This window comes from Bos grunniens, chromosome 7 (assembly GCF_055505025.1).
Source record: "Bos grunniens cultivar Pamir isolate PY7600 chromosome 7, Bosgru_T2T1.0, whole genome shotgun sequence".
Lineage (NCBI taxonomy): Eukaryota > Metazoa > Chordata > Mammalia > Artiodactyla > Bovidae > Bos > Bos grunniens.
In genome coordinates, this window is record NC_141171.1 from 77,779,225 (window position 1) to 77,802,278 (window position 23,054).

At 40.0% G+C, this 23,054-nt stretch overlaps 1 protein-coding gene and 1 long non-coding RNA gene across 6 annotated transcripts in view; both read left to right on the top strand.

Annotated features, from left to right (window-relative positions):
- Positions 1 to 23,054, top strand: part of LOC147369852 (uncharacterized) — a 1,128,106-nt gene that overhangs the window by 506,646 nt on the left and 598,406 nt on the right. The window lies entirely within an intron of this gene.
- Positions 18,672 to 20,272, top strand: LOC147369853 (mRNA export factor-like). The gene is given in 2 exon segments (XM_086413792.1): positions 18,672 to 19,543; positions 19,545 to 20,272. Coding segments are annotated over 2 exon segments (1,107 nt in total). The 5' UTR covers positions 18,672 to 18,805; the 3' UTR covers positions 19,914 to 20,272.

Genomic DNA, 23,054 nt, shown 5'->3' on the forward strand with positions numbered 1-23,054 from the left:
ACGCTTCAAAGAAAATCTGACGTATTTTAAGTGAAAGAGTTCATCTTCTTTGGATTTTTAAAGACAGCATATTCTAGTTTATTGGAATATCCACTTTAACATTTTCAACAATGGAATCATGCCAGTGATGAATTACCTTTCCTACCAACATACCCATGCTTCCTAAAATACACATTCAGTCTTTTTAACATTTCTCTCTCTCTCTTTCTCTCTCTCTTTCTCTCTCTCTTTCTTTCTCTCTCTCTCTCTATCAGGAAGAAAAGCATGTATTGTTCATGTTCATGATTTGTCAGTGAAGTATAACTGCAAGTAACTGAAATGATAGAATTAAATGCACACACACACACACACATTTGTATATATATAGCCTATTGCAGAAAGAATTTTACCCAAATGCTGTTTATTCAGTAGAAACTAATTTTATTCTTTCTGTTTATTCTTCATTAAAGATACTTTCCTGCAATATAATACAAAGAGTTTACTGCTAGTGAAAAGAAAACATTTACTTTCCTGAGATAGGTCTTACATTAGAATATAGAATGTTGATTGAAATACAGGATTTACATAGTTATCTTTAGTGAGATCATGGAAATAGATGGTTCTTTATTTTGGAGGAGCATAACATTTATGAATATTGAACTACATGCTTGTGGTATATCTTGCCATAAAACAAGCCTCAATTTGAACTTATGTAAAACCACAGAATCCTTTTTAAATGAAACAAGACAGTTAAGTGTTTTTTAGTTGTTTGTACCATGTCAACAAAATCTGTTCTCTTATACTATTTACTTCAATTCAAAATATCTCTACCCCTCCCTGATGCTTCTGAATAAGTAAAAGTCTGGTCCTATTACAGGTCACTGTGTTGTCATATACCACTCCTTTATCATTTTTGTCAGTTATAATTTTATATTTTACTTTAATGTTTACTTAATGCCAGTATATGTAAGTTAATGCCATGACTGTAAGCTCTGGAATGGCAGAGATAGTGGCTTTTAGATTCACAATTCAGACCTTTGCTTCTAAGTCAAGGGAAAACACATAGCAAAAAATAGTTATTCAATTATTTAATGTCACTATGGTATTTTCATCTATATTTTTACTTTTTGACATTTTATGTCCCATTAGAAGCAGCTTGAAAATGCTTAAGTCAAGGCAGTATCACAAACTCAAACTTAACAGAGTATTTAGGAAAATCAGTTAAAGCATTTGATGAGTAAAAGTCCAGTGGCCAGAGACCTGATGAGACAGAAGAGTGGATTGCCTTCTACACTTCTAGTGCAGTTCAGTTCAGTCATTCATTCAATTCTGACTCTTTGTGACCCCATGAACCGCAGCACACCAGGCCTCCCTGTCCATCACCAACTCCTGGAGTCCACCCAAACCCATATCCATTGAGTTGGTGATGCTATCCAACCATCTCATCCACTGTTGTCCCCTTCTCATCCTGCCCTCAATATTTCCCAGCATCAGGGTCTTCTCAAATGAGTCAGCTCTTCACATCAGGTGGCCAAAGTATTGGAGTTTCAGCTTCAACATCAGTTCCACCAATGAACACCCAAGAATGATCTCCTTTAGGATGGACTGGTTGGACAAGGGACTCTCAAGAGTCTTTTGCAACACCACAGTTCAAAAGCATCAGTTCTTCAGTGCTTAGTTTTTTTATAGTCCATCTCTCTCATCCATACATGACCACTGGAAAAACCATAGCCTTGACTACACGGACCTTTGTTGACAAAGAAATGTCTCTGCTTTTATAGTCTCACCTATTAACCGTGCCTCATTAATTCAGCAAGTCACAGAGCCATGTTGTACCTATATTTTTGCAGCCTAACCCAGAGAAGCTGGAATATATTTTTAATTTCCAAGCTGAGGTCCAAGATTTTTTCAGTGGTTCCCTAATAATCAAGTGTGTAGGGGTCTGCTTCCTTCCCTTCAGTTCAGTTCAGTCACTCAATATTGTCCGACTTTTTGTGACCGCATGAATTGCAGCATGCCAGGCCTCCCTGTCCATCACTAACTCTCAGAGTTCACTCAAACTCATGTCCATTGAGTCGGTGATGCCATCCAGCCATCTCATCCTCTGTCATCCCTTCTCCTCCTGCCCCCAATCCCTCCCAGCATCAGAGTCTTTTCCAATGAGTCAAGTCTTCGCATGAGGTGGTCAAAGTATTGGAGTTTCAGCTTTAGCATCAGTCCTTCCGATGAACACCTAGGACTTATCTCCTTTAGAATGGACTGGCTGGATCTCCTTGCAGTCCAAGGGACCCTCCAGCAATCCCACTGCTGGGCATACACAGTGAGGAAACCAAAAGAGAAAGAGACACGTGTACCCCAATGTTCATCGCAGCAATGTTTATAATAGCCAGGACATGGAAGCAACCTAGATGCCCATCAGCAGATGAATGGATAAGAAAGCTGTGGTACATATACACAATAGAGTATTACTCAGCCATTAAAAAGAATACATTTGAATCAGTTCTAATGAGATGGATGAAATTGGAACCTATTATACAGAGTGAAGTAAGCCAGAAAGAAAAACACCAATACAGTATACTAACGCATATATATGTAATTTAGAAAGATGGTAACAATAACCCTGTGTACGAGACAGCAAAAGAGACACTGATGTATAGATCAGTCTTATGGACTCTGTGGGAGAGGGAGAGGGTGGGGAGATTTTGGAGAATGGCATTGAAACATGTATAATATCATATATGAAACGAGTCTCCAGTCCAGGTTTGATGCACGATACTGGATGCTTGGGGCTGGTGCACTGGGACGACCCAGAGGGAGGCTATAGCGGGGGGAGGAAGGAGGAGGGTTCAGGATGGGGAACACAGGTATACCTGTGGCGGATTCATTTCAATATTTGGCAAAACTAATACAATATTGTAAAGTTTAAAAAAAAAAAAAAAAGAGTCTTCTCCAATACCACAGTTCAAAAGCATCAAATCTTCTGCACTCAGCCTTCTTCACAGTCCAACCCTCACATCCATACATGACTACTGGAAAAACCGTAGCCTTGACTAGATGGACCTTTGTTGGCAAAGTAATGTCTCTTCTTTTTAATATGCTATCTAGGTTGGTCATAACTTTCCTTCCAAGGAGCAAGCGTCTTTTAATTTCATGGCTGCAGTCACCATCTGCAGTGATTTTGGAGCCCAAAAAAGTACAGTCTGACACTGTTTCCACTGTTTCCCCTTCTATTTCCCATGAAGTGATGGGACCGGATGCCATGATCTTTGTTTTCTGAATGTTGAGCTTTAAGCCAACTTTTTCACTCTCCACTCTCACTTTCATCAAGAGGCTTTTTAGCTCCTCTTCACTTTCTGCCATAAGGGTGGTGTCATCTGCATATCTGAGGTTATTGATATTTCTTCTGGCAATCTTGATTCCAGCTTGTGCTTCATCCAGCCCAGCATTTCTCATGATGAACTCTGCACATAAGTTAAAAAGCAGGGTGACAATATACAGCCTTGATGTACTCCTTTTCCTATTTGGAACCAGTCCGTTGTTCCATGTCCAGTTCTAACTGTTGCTTCCTGACCTGCATACAGATTTCTCAACAGACTGGTCAGGTGGTCTGGTATTCCCATCTCTTTCAGAATTTTCCATAGTTTATTGTGATCCACACAGTCAAAGGCTTTGGCATAGTCAATAAAGCAGAAATAGATGTTTTTCTGAAACTCTCTTGCTTTTTTGATGATCCAACGGATGTTGGCAATTTGGTCTCCAGTTCCTCTGCCTTTTCTAAAACCAGCTTGAACATCTGTAAGTTCATGGTTCACATATTGCTGAAGCCTGGCTTGGAGAATTTTGAGCATTCCTTTACTAGTGTGTGAGATGAGTGCAATTTTGCGGTAGTTTGAGCATTCTTTGGCATTGCCTTTCTTTGGGATTGCAATGAAAATTGACCTTTTCCAGTCCTGTGGCCACTGCTGAGTTTTCAAAACTTGCTGGCCTACTGAGTGTGGAACTTTCATAGTATCATCTTTCAGGATTTGAAATAGCTCCACTGGAATTCAATCACCTTCACTAGCTTTGTTCATAGTGATGCTTTCTAAGGCTCACTTGACTTCACATTCCAGGCTGTCTGGCTCTAGGTGAGTGATCACACCATCATGATTATCTGGGTTGTGAAGATCTTTTTTGTACAGTTCTTCTGTGTATTCTTGCCACCTCTTTTTAATATCTTCTGCTTCTGTCAGGTCCCTACCATTGCTGTCCTTTATTGAACCCATCTTTGCATGAAATGTTCCCCTGGTATCTCTAATTTTCTTGAAGAGATCTCTAGTCTTTCCCATTCTGTTGTTTCCCTCTATTTCTTTGCACTGATCGCTGAGGAAGGCTTTCTTATCTCTCCTTGCTATTCTTTGGAACTCTGAATTCAGATGCTTTTATCTTTCCTTTTCCTGTTTGCTTTTCGTTTCCCTTCTTTTCACAGCTATTTGTAAGGCCTCCCCAGATAGCCATTTTACTTTTTTGCATTTCTTTTCCATGGGATGGTCTTGATCCCTGTCTCCAGTACAATGTCACCAACCTCTGTCCTTCCCTTAAACCAGCTTAATTCCATGATTTTCTGATTTGGTTCTCAAATACTCCAAATCTATATAGAAATATCTATGGATATCATTTTCTAGGTTCTGAAAATGGAGGAATATGGTCTTTTGCCTACCCTCATCACCTCAGGTGCCAAAAATGATAAATGTAGCAGAGGATTTTATTTCTTTCTATAACTTCTAGCAACATCATTAACTAAACATTTGCCATGGAAATCATACACTTATGAATATTTTGGATATTATGTATATTACACTATATACACAATATGTTGTAAAACCCATCCTGAAAAGAGTATTATATCATAGTTTTTAAATGGGGGAGTTTTGAAGTGTAAGATGGCTAGGGAAGGGATAGGGCAAAAGATAGTTGATTCTCCCTAGCCTTATCCATGTAACCTTTATTCTAAAAGGAATATAAAGGTTAACAAGTGATTTTGTATCATTTATACATAATCTGGATCTACATTTTCATGCCTTATTCTTAATATTTTGCATTTCTTGGTAGTATCTCTCAAGGAGATGAAATGATGAAAAATGGACATTATTCTGATATCTACACCGTACAGTTTGTGCCTCGGTTATGTGTGCAGAAAGCTGTGTTTCCCTTGCACAAGTTCAATAGGTGGTAGTACCCACTCTGACATACACACAGGAGGCACACATTGCTGATGAGTAAATGAAGGGTTTGGGGGTCCAGGAGCAACATGCTGCAGGTCCGCGTTTCTGAAAGGCACAACACTCTAATCATCTTGGCTGTTTTACTTTCTAATGGAAAAGCTCATGGGTACAAATATGTATGAGGACAAACAGAAAAAAACAAACAAACAAAAAGCACTTTCCTCCTTTTTTTCCCCCTGTTGTAATTTCAAACAACCTCAACACGTTCAAAATTTATGAACAGAATAGCCCATTACTATGCTTCCTTGGGCAGAGATAAAAAGTTGTAGTTGTTGAAACTAACCTTTCAAGTGATACTCGTATCATCTAGAGATAAATAACTCAGTCTAGAAACCAAAACCTAAGTGTAAGGAAAGCTCTGTCTCATGTTTGAATTTCGACAGTCTCAACATTGCCACCTTTGTAGGCAGGATGAGAGAGAAAGAAGTAATACAGAGTTCATTAGAGATGGTTTTATAATGATTTAAGACTCTTATTTCCTTTCAACCAAGACCGAATGAGATGGGAGTTAAGTTCCAGGTAACAGCACAGATCTGTCATTGTCCAGTCACTAATTTGTATCCAGCTCTTAGTGACCACATGAATGCCAGCAAGCCAGGCTTCCCTGTCCTTCACTATCTCTTGGAGTTTTCTCAAACTCATGTCCATTGAGTCGGTGATGCCATCCAGCCATCTCATCCTCTGTCACCCCCTTCTCCTTCTGCCCTCAATCTTTCCCAGCACCAGGGTCTCTACCAATGAGTCAACATTTTGCATCAGGTAACCAAATATTGGAGTTTCAGCTTCTTCTTCAGTCCTTCCAGTGAACATTCAGGGTTGATTTCCCTTAGGATTGACTGGTTTGATCTTCCTTCAGTCCAAGGGACTCTCAAGTCTTCTACAACACCAAAGTTTGAAAGCATCAGTTCTTTGGCACTCAGCCTTCTTTATGGTCCAACTCTCACATCTGTACCTGGCTACTGGAATAGCCATAGCTTTGACTATAAGGACCTTTGTCAGCAAACTGATGTCTCTGCTTTTTTAATATGCTGTCTAGATCTGTCATGGCTTTTCTTCCAAGCAGCAAGTAACTTTTAATTTCAAGGCTGCAGTCACTGTCCACAGTGGTTTTAGAGCCCAAGAAAATAAAATCTGTCACTGTTTCTACTTTTTCCCCATCTATTTGCCATGAAGTGATAGGACTGGTACCCCACTCCAGTACTCTTGCCTGGAAAATCCCATGGACAGAGGAGCCTGGTAGGCAGCAGTCCATGGGGTCGCTAAGAGTCAGACATGACTGAGAAGCTTCACTTTAACTTTTCACTTTCATGCATTGGAGAAGGAAATGGCAACCCACTCCCGTGTTCTTGCCTGGAGAATCCTAGGCACGGGGGAGCCTGGTGGGCTGCATTCTATGGGGTCGCACAGAGTTGGACACGACTGAAGCGACGCAGCAGCAGCAGCAGCAGCAGCAGATAGGACTGGATTCCATGATCTTAGTTTTTTGAATATTGAGTTTAAGCCAGCTTTTTCACTCTCCTCCTTCACCCTCATGAAAAGGCTCTTTAGTTTTTCTTCACTTTCTGCCCTTAAAGTGCATATCTGAGGTTGTTGATATTTCTCCCTACAATCTTGATTCTATCTTGTGAGTCATCCAACCCAGCATTTCACATGATACATAACTTCAGCATATAAGTTAAATAAACAGGGTGACAATATACAGCTTTGACATACTCCTTTCACAATTTTGAACCAGTTTGTTGTTCCATGTAAGGTTCTAACTATTGATTCTTGACCTGCATACAGGTTTCTCAGGAGGCACATAAGATGGTATGGTAGTCCCATCTCTTTAAGGATTTTCCAGTTTGTTGTGATCCACACAGTCAAAAGTCTAGTGGGGTAGTAATAGGAAGTACATTTATTTTAGCCTTTATGGGATCAAAGTTCAAAAACTGAGCAAGTAAGAAACACTACAAATTTGAGAATTAGAACCTTAGATTTCTAAATTAAAGATATTATAAAATAAAGAGTTTAATCTCTGTTCTTTTGTACTAGATGTGGAATTTTGAGAACATGTTTAATCTCCCTTTGCTGGTTTCATCACAAATGAATAGAGACATATCACTCACTTTTCCTAGTTGAGAGATAGATCATATAAGTTAAAGAACTAAGTATATTCATTATTGATACATAAAATATTTGCATTACTAATCTACTCAATAGATGCTAGAGATATAATGGTAAGATAGCACAAAGTCTCAGTTTTAGCAGATATTAAATTCTAATAAGGAGATAAATAAGAATTACAAGGGTTATATGTATTATATATGTATATATATGCAAATGTATAATATAAATAGGGGATGTATGTTTGCCTGAGGGCTCAGAAGGTAAAGAATCTGTCTGTAATGCAAGAGACAAGAGATGCAGGTTCAATCCCTGGATCAGGAGATCCCCTGGATAAGGAAATGGCAACCCTCTCCAGTATTCTTGCCTGGAAAACCCCGTGGACAGAGGAGCCTGGTGGGCTACAGTCCAAAGGGTTACAAAGAGCTGGACATGACTGAGTGAATGTGCACACACACATGAAATTAGAGAGATGATATTATTTTAGTACTATGAAAAGAAGATATATGATTCTGGAACAGTGGTAAGGACAGCATTTGAGTTCATACAGAATGGGAACAGAGCAGAGGTGGAGTAATGAGAAAAAAAAAAATCCCTGCTGTAGTATCAGGTCAGAATCCGAAGAATAAGTTGGAGATATCTTGAACAAGCTTCTTGAAGTTGGAGAAGTGCGGCCTAAGCCCCAGTGGAAAAGAAAGGGGAGCACAAAAGCAAGAGCTTTGGCACAGGGGCTGTAGAAATTTAGTTGTCTTCTCCAAACTTCAAGAAAGCCAATGTGATTAGGGTGTGGCGAGACAAGTAGAGAGGATGAAGAGAAGACCAAGGCTGTAGTACAGCCCTGTAGACCCTGCTGTGGGTAGCCTTTCCCTTCTCCAGGGGATCTTCCCAACCCAGGGATCAAACCCAGGTCTCCTGCATTACAGGAAGATTTTTTTCCCTGATGAGCCACAAGGGAAGCCCAAGAATACTGGCGTGGGTCACCTATCCCTTTTCCACCAAATCTTCCCAACCCAGGAATTGAGCCAGGATTGTCTGGATTGCAGGTGGATTCTTTACCAACTGAGCTATCAGGGAAGCCCGTAGACATGGACAGAAGCTTAATATTTGTTGTGATAATAATAGGGAATGGCAAACTTTTATCAGAATAGTTGTATTGTCAGCATGCATTAAAAAAATATATATATTCACCCGGAATGCTAGGAAGGGGGAAATAATAAGTGTGTGAGGCCTCATAGAGTCCAGTGGAGGAGTTCCCTCTGAAAGATAGTGGTAGATGAACTAGCAAGAAAAGAGCAGAGAGAAGTTGCGGAGGTAGAGTAGTATCTAGTAGCTACAACTCAGTGATACAGAAAGGGTGATGGTGACCCAGAGGACCTCCTTCTTTTCCATCTCCCATATGACCAAAATTCTGGTAACTATAATTCTGACATTCATTATGATAGTCAGAGTCATCTCTACGCCAATACTCCATAAGGCTGTAGCATTGTGTGAATGGATTTTGCCAAATTATATAATTAGTTTTGAGAACCATAGTTTCATTGGGGTGAAATGGGTACCAAATATTGAGAGATAAGACATTGTTTGGAATAAGAAACCAACTTTTCCTTAGAGTTTACCTATAACCAGTTATGTCCAGGAAGGATATAGAAAAACAAGTTTGTTGTGTATGTAGTTAATATTTAAGTGACATCATGTGGGGTTAAGTATGAAATGCAATGGTTTATAGAAAAAAAAAAGTGAACTAGAGAAACTGATGGCATAAACTTCCTTAAAAACTTTGTAAGCATGAGAAAAGTAATAATCTCTTCAGACTATTTGCTGTATTTCAGGCATCATAATAAATGTTTCACAGAAATTATTTTACTAAATCTGGCAGTAACATAGTTGGATAAAGACATACTATTAGATTTAACAGATTGATCCAGGCCCTTAGCTGGTACCAAATGAAAGGAAACAGGACTTGAATTCAGAGTATGTGATTTTAACCTTTAAGCCATACTACCTACTTCTTTCAGTATAAATATCTTTAAATAAACCCATCTGCTCTGTATTCATAAGTGACCAGGGTAGCTGACGTAGTCTGGCTTTCCACTGCCTTTCTCGCCTCTAACTTTAAAGCTCTCCCTCTCTTCTTCCTCTTTTCCTGAGGCTCTTGCTCTTTTCCACCCCTTCCTCTCAAAATTGTTCTTGCTGTTTGAGGCTACCAAATTTTAAGTCCTCCTTTCTACTGCTTTGCAAGACGTTTTTGTACCTCATTTCATCTGTCTCCCCTGATTGATCTTCCCTTCTCTGATTATGCCCCATCATCATCGGTTTTGCTTTCCAAGCGAGATGCTTCAATCATAGGACTTTCCCTCTGATGATCACTGATAAAAGTCTCCTTATGGTCACCAGTAGTTGCAAACTAAAGATTTATTCTTTCCTTGATCCCCGTCAGTATTATGAACTCTAGCTCCCCTTTTTGAATATCTTTGACACTGTGGGTCAGGAATGAAAACTAAGCCCTGAGTTCTAGAAATATGTTTTAAGTCAAGATTTAAATATAATTGAAAAAGTCAGTTTTCAACTACTTGTTTCAACTATACTCAGTAGTTTTTTTTTTTTTTTTGAAAGAAAAAACTTAGAGATTTTTTTAAATTTAAAATTACATTTTATTTATTTAATTTTTGTATTTCATTTACAAAAATGTCAAAAACTTAAAAAGAGTCAAAATGTTTTCTTATTACAGAAAGAGATTTATATATAAACTTGGAAAATATAGTATATAATTGGGAAAGAATTATAAATGGTCACTATTAAAGAGGTTTGCATTTTCTTTTTTCATTAAATATACAGTATGAAGTGATATTAACAAAGTAGTTTCAAAAGCACCCAGCTAATTTATTCTGAGTGAGAAGTTAAATCGTTATTCAAGTACTTTGCTTGTCGAAGTGTTGGAGAGTCTATTTCTCTCCTGTTCAAGATGGAGGCAGGTGATTCCAAGAAAGAAATTATAATGTACAATGAGCCAAGTTTTAAGAATAACTCAATAAAAATTCACACCTCTCCCCACTTCTCCAGTGAAGTTTGGAGCCACTTCATTTGACAACTTTATAATTTTGAGTACAAAACAATACCAACAGGAAGGAATGTGAAATGAACCCCAAACTGAGAGTTCAAGTATGGCTTGGCAATGCAATCGATATTTATCAACCCCTCGAGGAGTCGTAAACAAGCATGTAAGATGAGGCTGTTATGTTCTATACCATAAACAGGATGTACTGCTGGATTCGTTTGTTTGTTTTTAGGCATTGTCCTGTGTTGATACTTTTCTTCATAGAAGTAAAACAAAAGTTTGTAAACGAAACTTAACCTTGACACTTGCATTTGTGATTCATAATAGAGAAAATATAAGAAAGAAAGGGAAGGGATAAGGTAGGGTGATGGGCAAACACTAGATGGATGGAAAGACAGGGTGGGCATACCTCTTCTTTGTGAAAACAAGATGTCATTTCCTGAAAATAAAATGTAAAACCGAAAAAAAAAAAAAAAAGAAAGACAATGTGGGGAGATAGAGGAGGCTAAGAGAACTATATCAGATAGCCGCCCTAAGGGTGCACAGAAATTGCACACTTATCTCTACCATAGCCCTTTTAAGGGTGCACAGGATTTTACATGGCTATTTTGGCCTAGAAACTCTTCTGAATACTCATTCAAAGAGAAGATGTTCATTTACTTCTCAGCGTCTTCAGGTCTTTACATAAATATCACCTACTCAGCGTAATCTATCCTGTTCATATAAGTTTAAAACTACAACTGGTATACCAACATCTGCTCCTACCATCCCAAATCTGTCAAACTTCTGACATCTTTACTCTATGCTATTTTTTTCATAGTGCATTTGTGATACATCATTTTCCTATGTATTATGTGGTGAATTAAAAATATTTAGAAATAAATGAAGGAAAATTAAAATGGGAAAGATCAGTGGTGCTTTATTTACAATGTGAACAAAGAGGGACAAAAGGAAAAGAAGAAGTGAGTTATTGTGTTTTTTAATTAAAAGATTAAAAAAAAGCAAAAGGTAGGAACATAAGAAATATAGTACCAGGAGATTTTTCTTAATTTCTGAGATTATGAATAAGATATATTTGGAAACAAACTTGCTACTTTTTCCTAATGAGCCAACAATGAGTTCAGGTCAGTTCAGTTCAGTTGCTCAGTCGTGTCCGACTCTTTGCGACCCTATGAATGGCAGCACGCCAGGCCTCCCTGTCCATCACCAACTCCTGGAGTTCACCCAGACTCACATCCATCGAGTCATAGGTGTGGATAAACAATAAAAGTGTTTTATCAAATTCATGAAATTTTGAAGAGCAGTTTTTGTATCTCCTATATTAATTATATTCAGTTCCCCCAAATCAAATTCACTTCAGAAGTTCTGAACAGCTAAATCTCACCACTGGATGTATTTTGTTAGGTGATGATGGCAATTTTAACCTAAAAAGCAGAGACATTACTTAACCGACAAAGATCCGTCTAGTCAAAGCTATGGGTTTTCTAGTAGTCATGTATGGATATGAGAGTTCGACTATAAAGAAAGCTGAGAGCCAAAGAATTGATGCTTTTGAACTGTGGTGTTGGAGAAGACTCTTGAGAGTCCCTTGGACTACAAGGAGATCCAACCAGTCCATCCTAATGGAAATCAGTCCTGAATATTGATTGGAAGGACTGATGCTGAAGCTGAAACTACAATACTTTGGCCACCTGGTGGGAAGAACTGACTCACTGGCAAAGCCCCTGATGCTGGGAAGACTGAAGGTGGGAGGAAAAGGTGACAACAGAGGATGAGATGGTTGGATGACATCACCAATTCAACAGACATGAGTTTGACAAGCTCTGGGAGTTGCTGATGGAGAGGGAATCCTGGCTTGCTGCAGTCCATGGGGTCGCAAGAAGTTGGACATGACTGAGTGACTGAACTGATACTGATCCTGATGGCGATTTTAAATGTAAAAAATTTAAATGTAAATTTAAAAAATTTAAATGTAAAAAATGTAAATGTAAAAAATTGTGGAAGATGGTACCTGAGTCTTAGTTGTGGCATATGAGGTCTTTCCATGTGGTGCAAGGGCTCAGTAGTTGTGGCACAGGGACTTTAGTTGCCCTATGGGATGTGGGATGTTAGTTTTCCCATCAGGGATAAAACTCATGTCCCCTGTATTGGAAGTCAGATTCCTAACCACTGGACCAACAAGGAAGTCCCCAGTAGACTGCTTAACAACAACAACAACAACAACAAATGTATTTTTAATTGAAAGATAGTTGCAATATTGTGTTGGTTTCAGCCATACATCAACATGAATCAGCCATAGGTATACATATGCCCCCCTCCCTTGAACGTTCTTCTCACCTCCCACCCCATCCTGCCCCTCCAAATTGTTACAGAGTTCCCTGAGTCATGCAGAAAATTCCCATTGGCTATTGATTTTACATATGATAGTGTATATGTTTCCATGTTATTCTTTCTATTAGTTCAATTCAGTCATTCAGTCTTGTCTGATTCTTTGCAACCCCATGAACCACAGCACGCCATGCCTCCCTGTCCTTCACCAACTCCCGGAGTCCACACAAACCCATGTTCATTGAGTCGGTGGTGCCATCCAACCATCTCATCCTCTGTCATCCCCTTCTCCTGCCCTCAGTGTTTCCCAGCATCAGGGTCTTTTCCAATGAGTTAGCTCTTTGCATCAGGTGACCAAATTATTAGAGTTTCAGATTCAACATCAGTCCTTCCAATGAACACCCAGGACTGATTTCCTTTAGGATGGACTGGTTAGATTTCCTTGCAGTCCAAGGGACTCTAAAGAGTCTTCTCCAATACCACAGTTCAAAAGCATCAATTCTTTGGTCCTCAGATTTCTTTATAGTCCAACCCTCACATCCATACATGACCTCTGGAAAAACCACAGCCTTGACTAGACGGACCTTTGTTGGCAAAGTAATGTCTCTGCTTTCTAAAATGCTGTCTAAGTTGGTCATAACTTTCCTTCCAAGGAGTAAGTGCCTTTTAATTTCATGGCTGCAATCACCATCTGCAGTGATTTTGGAGCCCAGAAAAATAAAGTCAGCCACGGTTTCCTGTGTTTCCCTATGTATTTCCCATGAAGTGATGGGACCAGATGCCATGATCTTAGTTTTCTGAATGTTGAGCTTTAAACCAACTTTTTCACTCTTCTCTTTCACTTCATCAAGAGGCTCTTTAGTTCTTCACTTTCTGCCATAAGGGTGGTGTCATCTGCACATCTGAGATTGTTAATATTCTGGCAATCTTGATTCCAGCTTGTGCTTCCTCCAGTCCAGGATTTCTCATCATGTACTCTGCATATAAGTTAAATAAGCAGGGTGACAATATACAGCCTTGACGTACTCCTTTTCCTATTTGGAACCAGTCTGCTGTTCCATGTCCAGTTCTAACTGTTGCTTCCTGACCTGCATACAGATTTCTCAACAGGTGGTCAGATGGTCTGGTATTCCCATCTCTTTCAGAATTTTCCACAGATTATTGTGATCCACACAGTCAAAGGCTTTGGCATAGTCAATAAAGCAGAAATAGATGTGTTTCTGGAACTCTCTTGCTTTTTTGATGTTCCAGCAGACGTTGACAATTTGGTCTCCAGTTCCTCTGCTTTTTCTAAAACCAGCTTGAACATCTGGAAGTTAACCATTCACGTATTGCTGAAGCCTGGCTTGGAAAATTTTGAGCATTACTTTACTAGTGTATGAGATGAGTGCAATTATGCGGTAGTTTGAACATTCTTTGGCATTGCCTTTCTTTGGGATTGGAATGAAAACTGACCTTTTCCAGTCCTGTGGCCACTGCAGGTTTTCCAAAGTTGATGACATATTGAGTGCTGCACTTTCACAGCATCATCTTTCCGGATTTGAAATAGCTCCACTGGAATTCCATCACCTCCACTAGCTTTGTTCATAATGATACTTCCTAAGGTCCACTTGACTTCACATTCCAGGATGTCTGGCTCTAGGTGAGTGATCACACCATGGTGATTATCTGGGTCATGAAGATCTTTTTTGTACAGTTCTTATGTGTATCCTTGCCACCTTTTCTTAATATCTTCTGCTTCCGTTAGGTCCATACCATTTCTGTCATTTATTGAGCCCATCTTTGCATGAAATGTTCCCTTAGTATCTCAAATTTTCTTGAAGAGATCTCTAGTCTTTCCCATTCTGTTGTTTTCCTCTATTTCTTTGCACTGATCATGGAGGAAGGCTTTCTTATCTCTCCTTGCTATTCTTTGGAACTCTGCATTCAAATGGGTATATCTTTCCTTTTCCTCTTTGCTTTTAGCTTCTCTTCTTTTCACAGCTATTTGTAAGGCCTCCTCAAACAGCCATTTTGTTTTTTGCATTTCTGTTCCATGGGGATGGTCTTGATCTCTGTCTCCTGTACAATAGCACAAACCTCTGTCCATAGTTCATCAGGCACTCTATCTATCAGATCTAGTCCCTTAAATCTATTTCTCACTTCCAGTGTATAATCATAAGGGATTTGATTTAGGTCATAACTGAATGGTCTAGTGGTTTTTCCCACTTTCTTCAATTTAAGTCTGAATTTGGCAATAAGGAGTTCATGATCCTAGCCACAGTTAGCTCCCAGTCTTGTTTTTTGCTGACTGTATAGAGCTTCTCCATCTTTGGCTGCAAAGAATATAATCAGTCTGATTTTGGTGTTGACCTTCTGGTGATGTCCATGTGTAGAGTCTTCTCTTGTGTTGTTGGAAGAGGGTGTTTGGTCTGACCAGTGTGTTCTCTTGGCAGAACTCTACTAGCCTTTGCCCTGCTTCATTCTGTACTCCAAGGCCAAATGTGTCTGCTACTCCAGGTGTTTCTTGACTTCCTACTTTTTCATTCCAGTCCCCTATAATGAAAAGGACATCTTTTGGGGGTGTTAGTTCTAAAAGCTTTTAATTGCTGGATCTGTAAGATTCCAGGGGAGATTCTGCAGTTTACAAATGGAATGAGTACATTCATAACAATAAGATAATTTCCTGAGCACATCCAACATCAGAGAAGCAAGCCCTTCCCTTGAACTAATCTATAGGCATGTTTTGAGTCTCCAACAGAATCCAGCAGACCATTTCAGTTTGGAGTCTTATATAAAACCTATTTTTCAGTCTTGAAAGAGGTATCTGGAGGGAGAGATATATTGGAGGAAATCCAGCATTTTTCAGCTTTTCCCAAATTGGTGGCACATCTGTGATTTGATTTTTCTATTAATCCTGTAGCAGATAAGAATACATACCCCCTTTTTTTTCTCAACCTTTGATGAATGGGGATTTGATCTAAATTTCACCTCTAAATATATACGATGCTACTGATTGGCCCTTTTTATTCCACCACGAACCTTTGCTGCCCTTGTGTTAAGGCAAGATGTTACCTGGTAACAGCTTTTGATTAGATTCATTCTTTTCAGGCCTAGGTTTTGAAGTTTTTCTGGCTTTCAGTGACAATTCATAATTGTTTCAAAACAGCCATTTCTGTTACATTTGTAACTTAGGCCGAAATGACTATATCCACCTCAAGCTATAACTCCAAGTGAAGAGTATTCATCTGTATGAAAAAAAGAAGTTATTTTCCTCTGGCTGAAACAACATCACCCTTTATATTTATAAATAAATGAATTTCAAACGGAGAATGAAATCATGATTAGGGAATTTAGGCAAAGATGACACAAGCAGAAGAAAAGGCCTAAGAAACAGCCCAAAGTTTACATTTTGACAGAAGTTAAATCAGTCGTTTTAAATGTCATTCCATAGAATGTCACTGAGAATGAATAAACAAGTTAATTAGTTTGGTTTTCTTTGTTTCTTCTTTCGCTAAATCCAGCCAAACAAAACATGATTCCAAAAGCAGAAATAAAGAAAAGGGGAGGAAAAAGCTGTTTTTCCCTCTTAATCCTATATTTCCTGGTTTGGGGTCTCTCAGTTTTGATGTTTCTGGTAATGTGTTCATTCAAACCTAAATGCGATTGGCATCAAAGGCTTAACATTCAGATTAACCACTTTTGGGCATCTCACCTCTTTTCAGTTTGAACTTGGAATCTCCTCCATGTGCAGACCACTAATGAGAAAATCCTTGCTTATGAATTCAGTTCAGAATGGGAGCTGTTTCCCCCCTCTCTCCTTTTGCATAATGTCGGCTTTGAAGTCAGGCAGTCCAAGAAAGTGATTGATCTCGCCCAAGTTCATAACTTTTTCAAAGTACTGCCGATATCATTAAATTTTAATTAACCCTTTGAGCTCCCTCTATGATGTAAAAATGAGGGAACATCAAAGGCTCCTGTGTTGGAGCAGCAGTAGCATCTTTTGTGCTCACATTGCTTTTTAGAAGATATCTCAGATGCAAATATTTCAATGGGGTCTTCAGCTTTGTTTGTGCGTGTGTGTGACATTGTTATGCTGTTGCAGGGGTAGAGCTGAAATCTATTGTTAGTCTTTCAAAGCTGGTTATTTAAGCATTGCTGTGTTCAGGGCTTAGAAGCGGGGTTTCTTGCCACCTCTTTCACATAAAACGTTGGAATCAAGGAGTCCATTTAAAATGTCACTCGATTTGTATCTTTTTCTGTTGTCCTTCAACAGCTCTCATTCATAATTAATCTCATTTCCATCGTATAACTTAACGTGTAACGTTCTGCGTGTGGTCTTGGAAAGTCACACGGTTGCATTCAGATCTGCGGGATGAAGAAACTCAGTAGAAAGGGGAGCATGTACCGCCCGAGGTTGTAGGATTTGAGGCTGTAAGTGCAGTGTGTTAAAGAAGAGCTTTTCTTGAAGCATTTAGCAAATATTTATGGAGTGCACGCTCTGTGCCAAGCACTGTTTAAGTGTGTAGTCACTGCCCTTGTTAAATCCATATTCCAGTGAAACAGAGTTTGCAGACCTTGGCATTCATGCGCTGTGTTTCTTACTCTTCGTAACAGTCACTGTCAAAAGGAAGAGTACTTGCATGCCACCTAGTCCACTGGGGATTTTTAGGCCCCTGGGCAATGTGAGCAAGTACAGAAAACTCCGCATCCTAACATCCTGCTCATATTGTTTGAAATTGAGCCTATCTCATGAGATGATAAGGAATGGAGAAACTTGTGTCATTGGACACAGGTCGACTTGCTCTCTTGTGTCTCGGTTTCTCTACAGTCCTACCCATTTTCTACCTTCTCGATAAAGTTAAATGAGTTCATATACATGTGTGTTTTGAAATATGACTGTCTTAATAGTAGTAAGCGTAATGGTTTTAAGCTTACTGTTTAGACACAGGAAAAGTTGGCTAGAATACAATTCATTTCTTCTGGTGGCCATTGTCTCCTGCCATTTCTCTTTAAATGTGAATATCTACTACCCATGAATTTTCCTCCAAAGTTCTACAGGAGGGAGAAGTGGTAAAAGTCTTGATTGCTTCACTTCTTCAGAAGTAATGATCAGCTCATTTCCAAAGCCCAAACGCACATTTGCCCCTTTAGGGTCACTTTAATCAAGGCATTATCGCAGATGATGCGTGTCTACCAAAATGAGATTTTGTGACCTCCTGAAATGAACATGATCTGGGCTTGCATTGGGGGTATCTGACTTAGTAAGCTTCCTGTTTATGAGATTTAAATTAAACCTGCATAGATTATTAGGGGAAAATTCTACAACTTCACCAATAATTAAAAAAAAAAAAAGTTGATTTCCTCTTTCCTCCTAAATAGAATTTGATTCAGTTGTTGTAGAGATAATTTAAACACTGGACTGCTAAATGTCCTAATGAATCTAGGATTCCTGAAAGGGATGGATGCATGTTTTAAAGATAAAGTAGGATTCTAAACAACATAACTGTTATTTGGGGGTTAAGATGTGCATGAATCCATGAGACAGATGCCTTCAATGTAAACAACGCATTCTGACTACAGTACAGTTTTTTCTTCTTTTCCCATATTTAAAGAGGACAGTAGGTAAACTAATTTGAGAAGTATATATGTTCTAGATAAATTGAGAGGTGTACATGTTCTAGAAATGGAGGACAATTCAAATTTAAGTTTGGATTAGCAACAGATAAGAATTCACATGAAGGCTTAATCTCTATTACCCACATTTCATTTTTAAGCCACAGCTCCATTTAATGTTTAATGTCATATTGCTTTTAAATGTTACCTGCCTTTTTCAAATTGTTAATTATTTGCAGATTCTTATATATTTGTTCACCATAGGGTATAAGGATAGTTCTGTAGAATCAGTTCAGATTATTTGAAAATAGTATTCTAAAAGCCAACAGTAAGAATATTGTGGACCCCAGTCCCTCGGGGTTAGCGTTCCTGTCACCTGGCCTTTGTCTCCTCCGCGCCCGAGCGGGGTCGCAGGCTCTCGAGCTCCTCCCGCTTCCCATTGCCGGCTTCCCTCCGTTGCGTGACTCTCAGGGCCAAAATGAGTCTGTTTGGAACAACCTCGGGTTTTGGATCTGGTGGGACCAGCATGTTTGGCAGCACAACCACAGATAATCACAACCCTATGAAGGATATTGAAGTAACATCCTCTCCTGATGATAGCATTGGTTGTCTATCATTTAGCCCCCCAACCTTGCCGGGAAACTTTCTTATTGCAGGATCGTGGGCTAATGATGTTCGATGCTGGGAAGTTCAAGATAGTGGACAGACTATTCCAAAAGCCCAGCAGATGCACACGGGACCTGTCCTAGATGTCTGCTGGAGTGATGATGGGAGCAAAGTATTTACAGCCTCATGTGATAAAACTGCCAAAATGTGGGACCTCAATAGTAACCAGGCGATACAGATTGCACAGCACGATGCTCCTGTCAAAACAATACATTGGATCAAAGCACCAAACTACAGCTGTGTGATGACTGGGAGCTGGGATAAGACCTTGAAGTTTTGGGATACACGATCATCAAATCCTATGATGGTGTTACAGCTCCCTGAAAGGTGTTACTGTGCTGACGTGATATATCCTATGGCTGTGGTGGCAACTGCAGAGAGGGGCCTGATTGTGTATCAGTTAGAGAATCAGCCTTCTGAATTCAGGAGGATAGAGTCTCCACTGAAGCATCAGCATCGATGTGTGGCTATTTTTAAAGACAAACAGAACAAGCCGACAGGTTTTGCCCTGGGAAGCATCGAGGGGAGAGTTGCTATCCACTACATCAACCCCCCCAAATCCTGCCAAGGATAACTTCACCTTTAAATGTCATCGATCTAACGGGACCAACACTTCTGCTCCTCAGGACATCTATGCGGTTAATGGAATTGCGTTCCATCCTGTCCATGGCACCCTTGCCACTGTGGGATCTGATGGTAGATTCAGCTTTTGGGACAAGGATGCCAGAACAAAACTAAAGACTTCGGAACAGTTAGATCAGCCTATATCGGCCTGCTGCTTCAATCACAATGGAAACATATTTGCGTATGCTTCCAGCTACGACTGGTCAAAGGGACATGAATTTTATAATCCCCAAAAGAAAAATTACATTTTCCTGCGTAATGCAGCTGAAGAGCTAAAACCAAGGAATAAGAAGTAGTGGCTGGAGACCTGTGGGTTGTCCGGAGTTTTCTCTCCATTCTGCCTCTGTACAAATTTGGATCCCAGCTTTCAGTAGGTTGTCAGCCCTGGATGTGGATTTCAACCTCTGGAAAAAACGATGTCATTCTTCACCAGGCAGGAGCCCGGCGGTCGCAGTGACTGTCCGTCTCCATTCCACTGCCGGCTACAGGTTTCGTCTGTACCTCCAAGGAGATTCAAATCATTATAGACGTCCTAGATTCACATGGGCGCCTGCCAGGTATTTGCAGTGCTTCATCCAGTGTATGTATCAGAGAACATTGGGAAACATTTGGCGAGCCTGTACTGTATTTTGTAATAAACATTTTGAAGATTGTCTCCTAAGCTCCCTTTGTCCGACTCTCCTCTCACCCACCTGTGAGATCTGAAGTGGTTGTCCTGCTCAGCGTCCTCGTTGGGTTTTGGTTTGTGATTGCAGATGTCCTTTCGGAAATGAGACATCTTGTCCCCCAGGAGAGACAGTCCTGAGCTGGGGTTGTGTCTGCCTGGTGGCATGTCCAGCAGCAGCCTCTCCAAGCATTGCTGGACAGAGTTTGGATGTGCTTTTCTTTTGCTTCCCTCATTCCCATCTTTGACATTCTAGTGCTTTTCACCTCTGCTGGGTGTCCTGGTGACTGGAACATGGTTCTTCCTGTTTTGAAGGACAGCCCTTTGTGGGCGAAGCCCAAGTTGGGTGATGCCTTTGTGGATTCCCCAGTTAGAACCCAAGTCCACTGCATGGGAAGTGCTCTGAGCTCGTGCCCCCAGTAGCCATAATTTTGGAGTGTTTTTTTTATTTCATGTAATAAAATTCCTGATTGGTAAGTATCAGAAAAAAAAAAAAGAATATTGTGAAAAATAAAAACAAACAAATTAGATTTAGAGCAGTAAAATGGTTTAAAGCTATACCCCTGAAAAGGTTAAAAACTGCATTTCTAGGGCTGCCATATAGATATATAAGGTAGAAATAATTTGGGGGCATATGTGCAAAAATGAGCTTAAAATAGGTTTTTATATACTTGATGAGCATATGGTGATCTGTGAATGCCATGGCAAATAGGATTCACTAAATAATATGCCCATTCCTCCGTTTCTCTCCAATTTCCCTGTCAAATGAAAGCCAGAAGAGATTAAGATTAAAGTTATTCTAAAGAAAAACAAAATTACTAGCTGTGGAATATAAACTGCCTTTGGTCTCCCCTCTCCGACTTCGCAAACTCTCTGTTGCTACTTGAAGGCAAGAGGGCATTCGCGTTAAGGCAAGGTGACCTCCCTCCCAGCCAAGCAGCTCTGCCTGCTGAAGAGCAAAAGCTCAGTGACTGTTTCTAACAGGGGGTGAGGTTGTTTTTTAATTAGTGATTACATCTCAGTGCCTATATCTTCACCAAACACACCTGATTTTGATCATTATCATAATACTGTTGCTTCTGCTAAGTCATTTCAGTCATGTCCAACTCTGTGCGACCCCGTAGACGGCAGCCCACCAGGCTCCCCCGTCCCTGGGATTCTCCAGGCAAGAATACTCGAGTGGGTTGCCATTTCCTTCTCCAGTGCATGAAACTATCATAATACTACAGCTGATTAATTTTTACTAATGGTGCTAAGTATGAGAAATTGCATCTGAAGCTCTAAATATATTATTTCATTGATTATTTGAGTCACCGTATATTATTTCATTGATTATTTGACTCACCGTATTATGAACATGGTGTCATCCCCATTTTATAGATTGAGAAACTGATGTTCTGAATAGGACAGCATCTTGTCCAAGGACTCATGGCTAATTAACAGCAAAGTTTGAATTCTTTAAACCAAGTTTTATGTGTCTCCAAATCCTTGGTTCAGTTTTTAGGGAAAAACTAAATTATATTGAGCTTGTCACTCAGTATGGTCAGCTTGCTGTGCTTAGTTGCTCTGTTGTGTCCAACTCTTTATGACCCCTTGGACAGAGGAGCCTGGAGGGCTGCAGTCCATGGAGATTTCCCAGGCAAGAATACTGGAGTGGGTTGCCATGCCTTCTTCCAGGGGATCTTCTCAACCCAGGAATCAAACCCAGGTCTCCCACATTGCAGGTGGATTCTGTACCATTTGAGCCTCTAGCCTAATATTTCATAAATAGGTCAAATTTGCTTTCTTCCTTTTTATTGGTTGCTTTTCCCATCTAAAATACCCCACTGCTATTGCTACTCATTCTTTAAAATATGACACAATTTCTAAATAATGGTAAGTCAACAGTTTTGCCTTCTCAGCTCCCCTAACAGTCTTCCCTAAACAGACTCTCCGATGACATGGTTCAAGTGGGCCTGTGCCCTCTGAATGCCTCCTTCCTCTCTTTGGACTAGTTTTTCTCAGAGATGTACAGAGACTGTTAGGGTCCTCCCAAAGATATCAGTATCATCAGAAAGACTTTTCTTTCTAGTGTGTGTGTGCTGTGCTCAGTGCTTCAGTTGTGTCCGACTCTATGCGACTCCAGGCATTGTATCCCACCAGGCTCCTTTGTCCATGGGATTATCCAGCCAAGTGGCTTGCCATTTCCTTCTCCAGGGGAACTTCCCGACCCAAGAATCAAACCCACATCTCTTGCATCTCCTGCTTTATCAGGCAGATTCTTTACCAACTGTGCCACCTGGAAAGCCTTTCTAGTAGGACAGCTTGCCTTATAGACATCTTTCTTTTTTTTTTCCTTTTTATAATATTATGTGTTTATTTTTGGCTGTGCTAGGTCTCCACTGATGCACGGACTTTTCTCTAGTTGCAGTGAGTGGCGGCTACTCTCTAGTTATGGTTGCTGGGCTTCTCATTGCAGTAGCTTCTCTCATGGTGGAGTGTGGGCTCTGGGGAGTGTGGTCTCAGTAGCTGAGTCTCCTGGACTCTAGAGCACAGGCTCAACAATTGTGGCACATGGGCTTAGTTGCTCTGGGTTACGTGGAATTTTCCCAGCCCAGGGATTGAACCCATGTCCCCTACATTGGCAGGTGGATTCTTTCCTCTAAGCCACCAGGGAAGCCCTATAGTCATCTTTCTTAACTTAGAGAACATCCTCTGAAAAGAGTTAGCCCTCGGTATCCTTGGGTTCTACATCCAGGGATTCAACTAACCACAGATTGAAAGTATTTGAGAA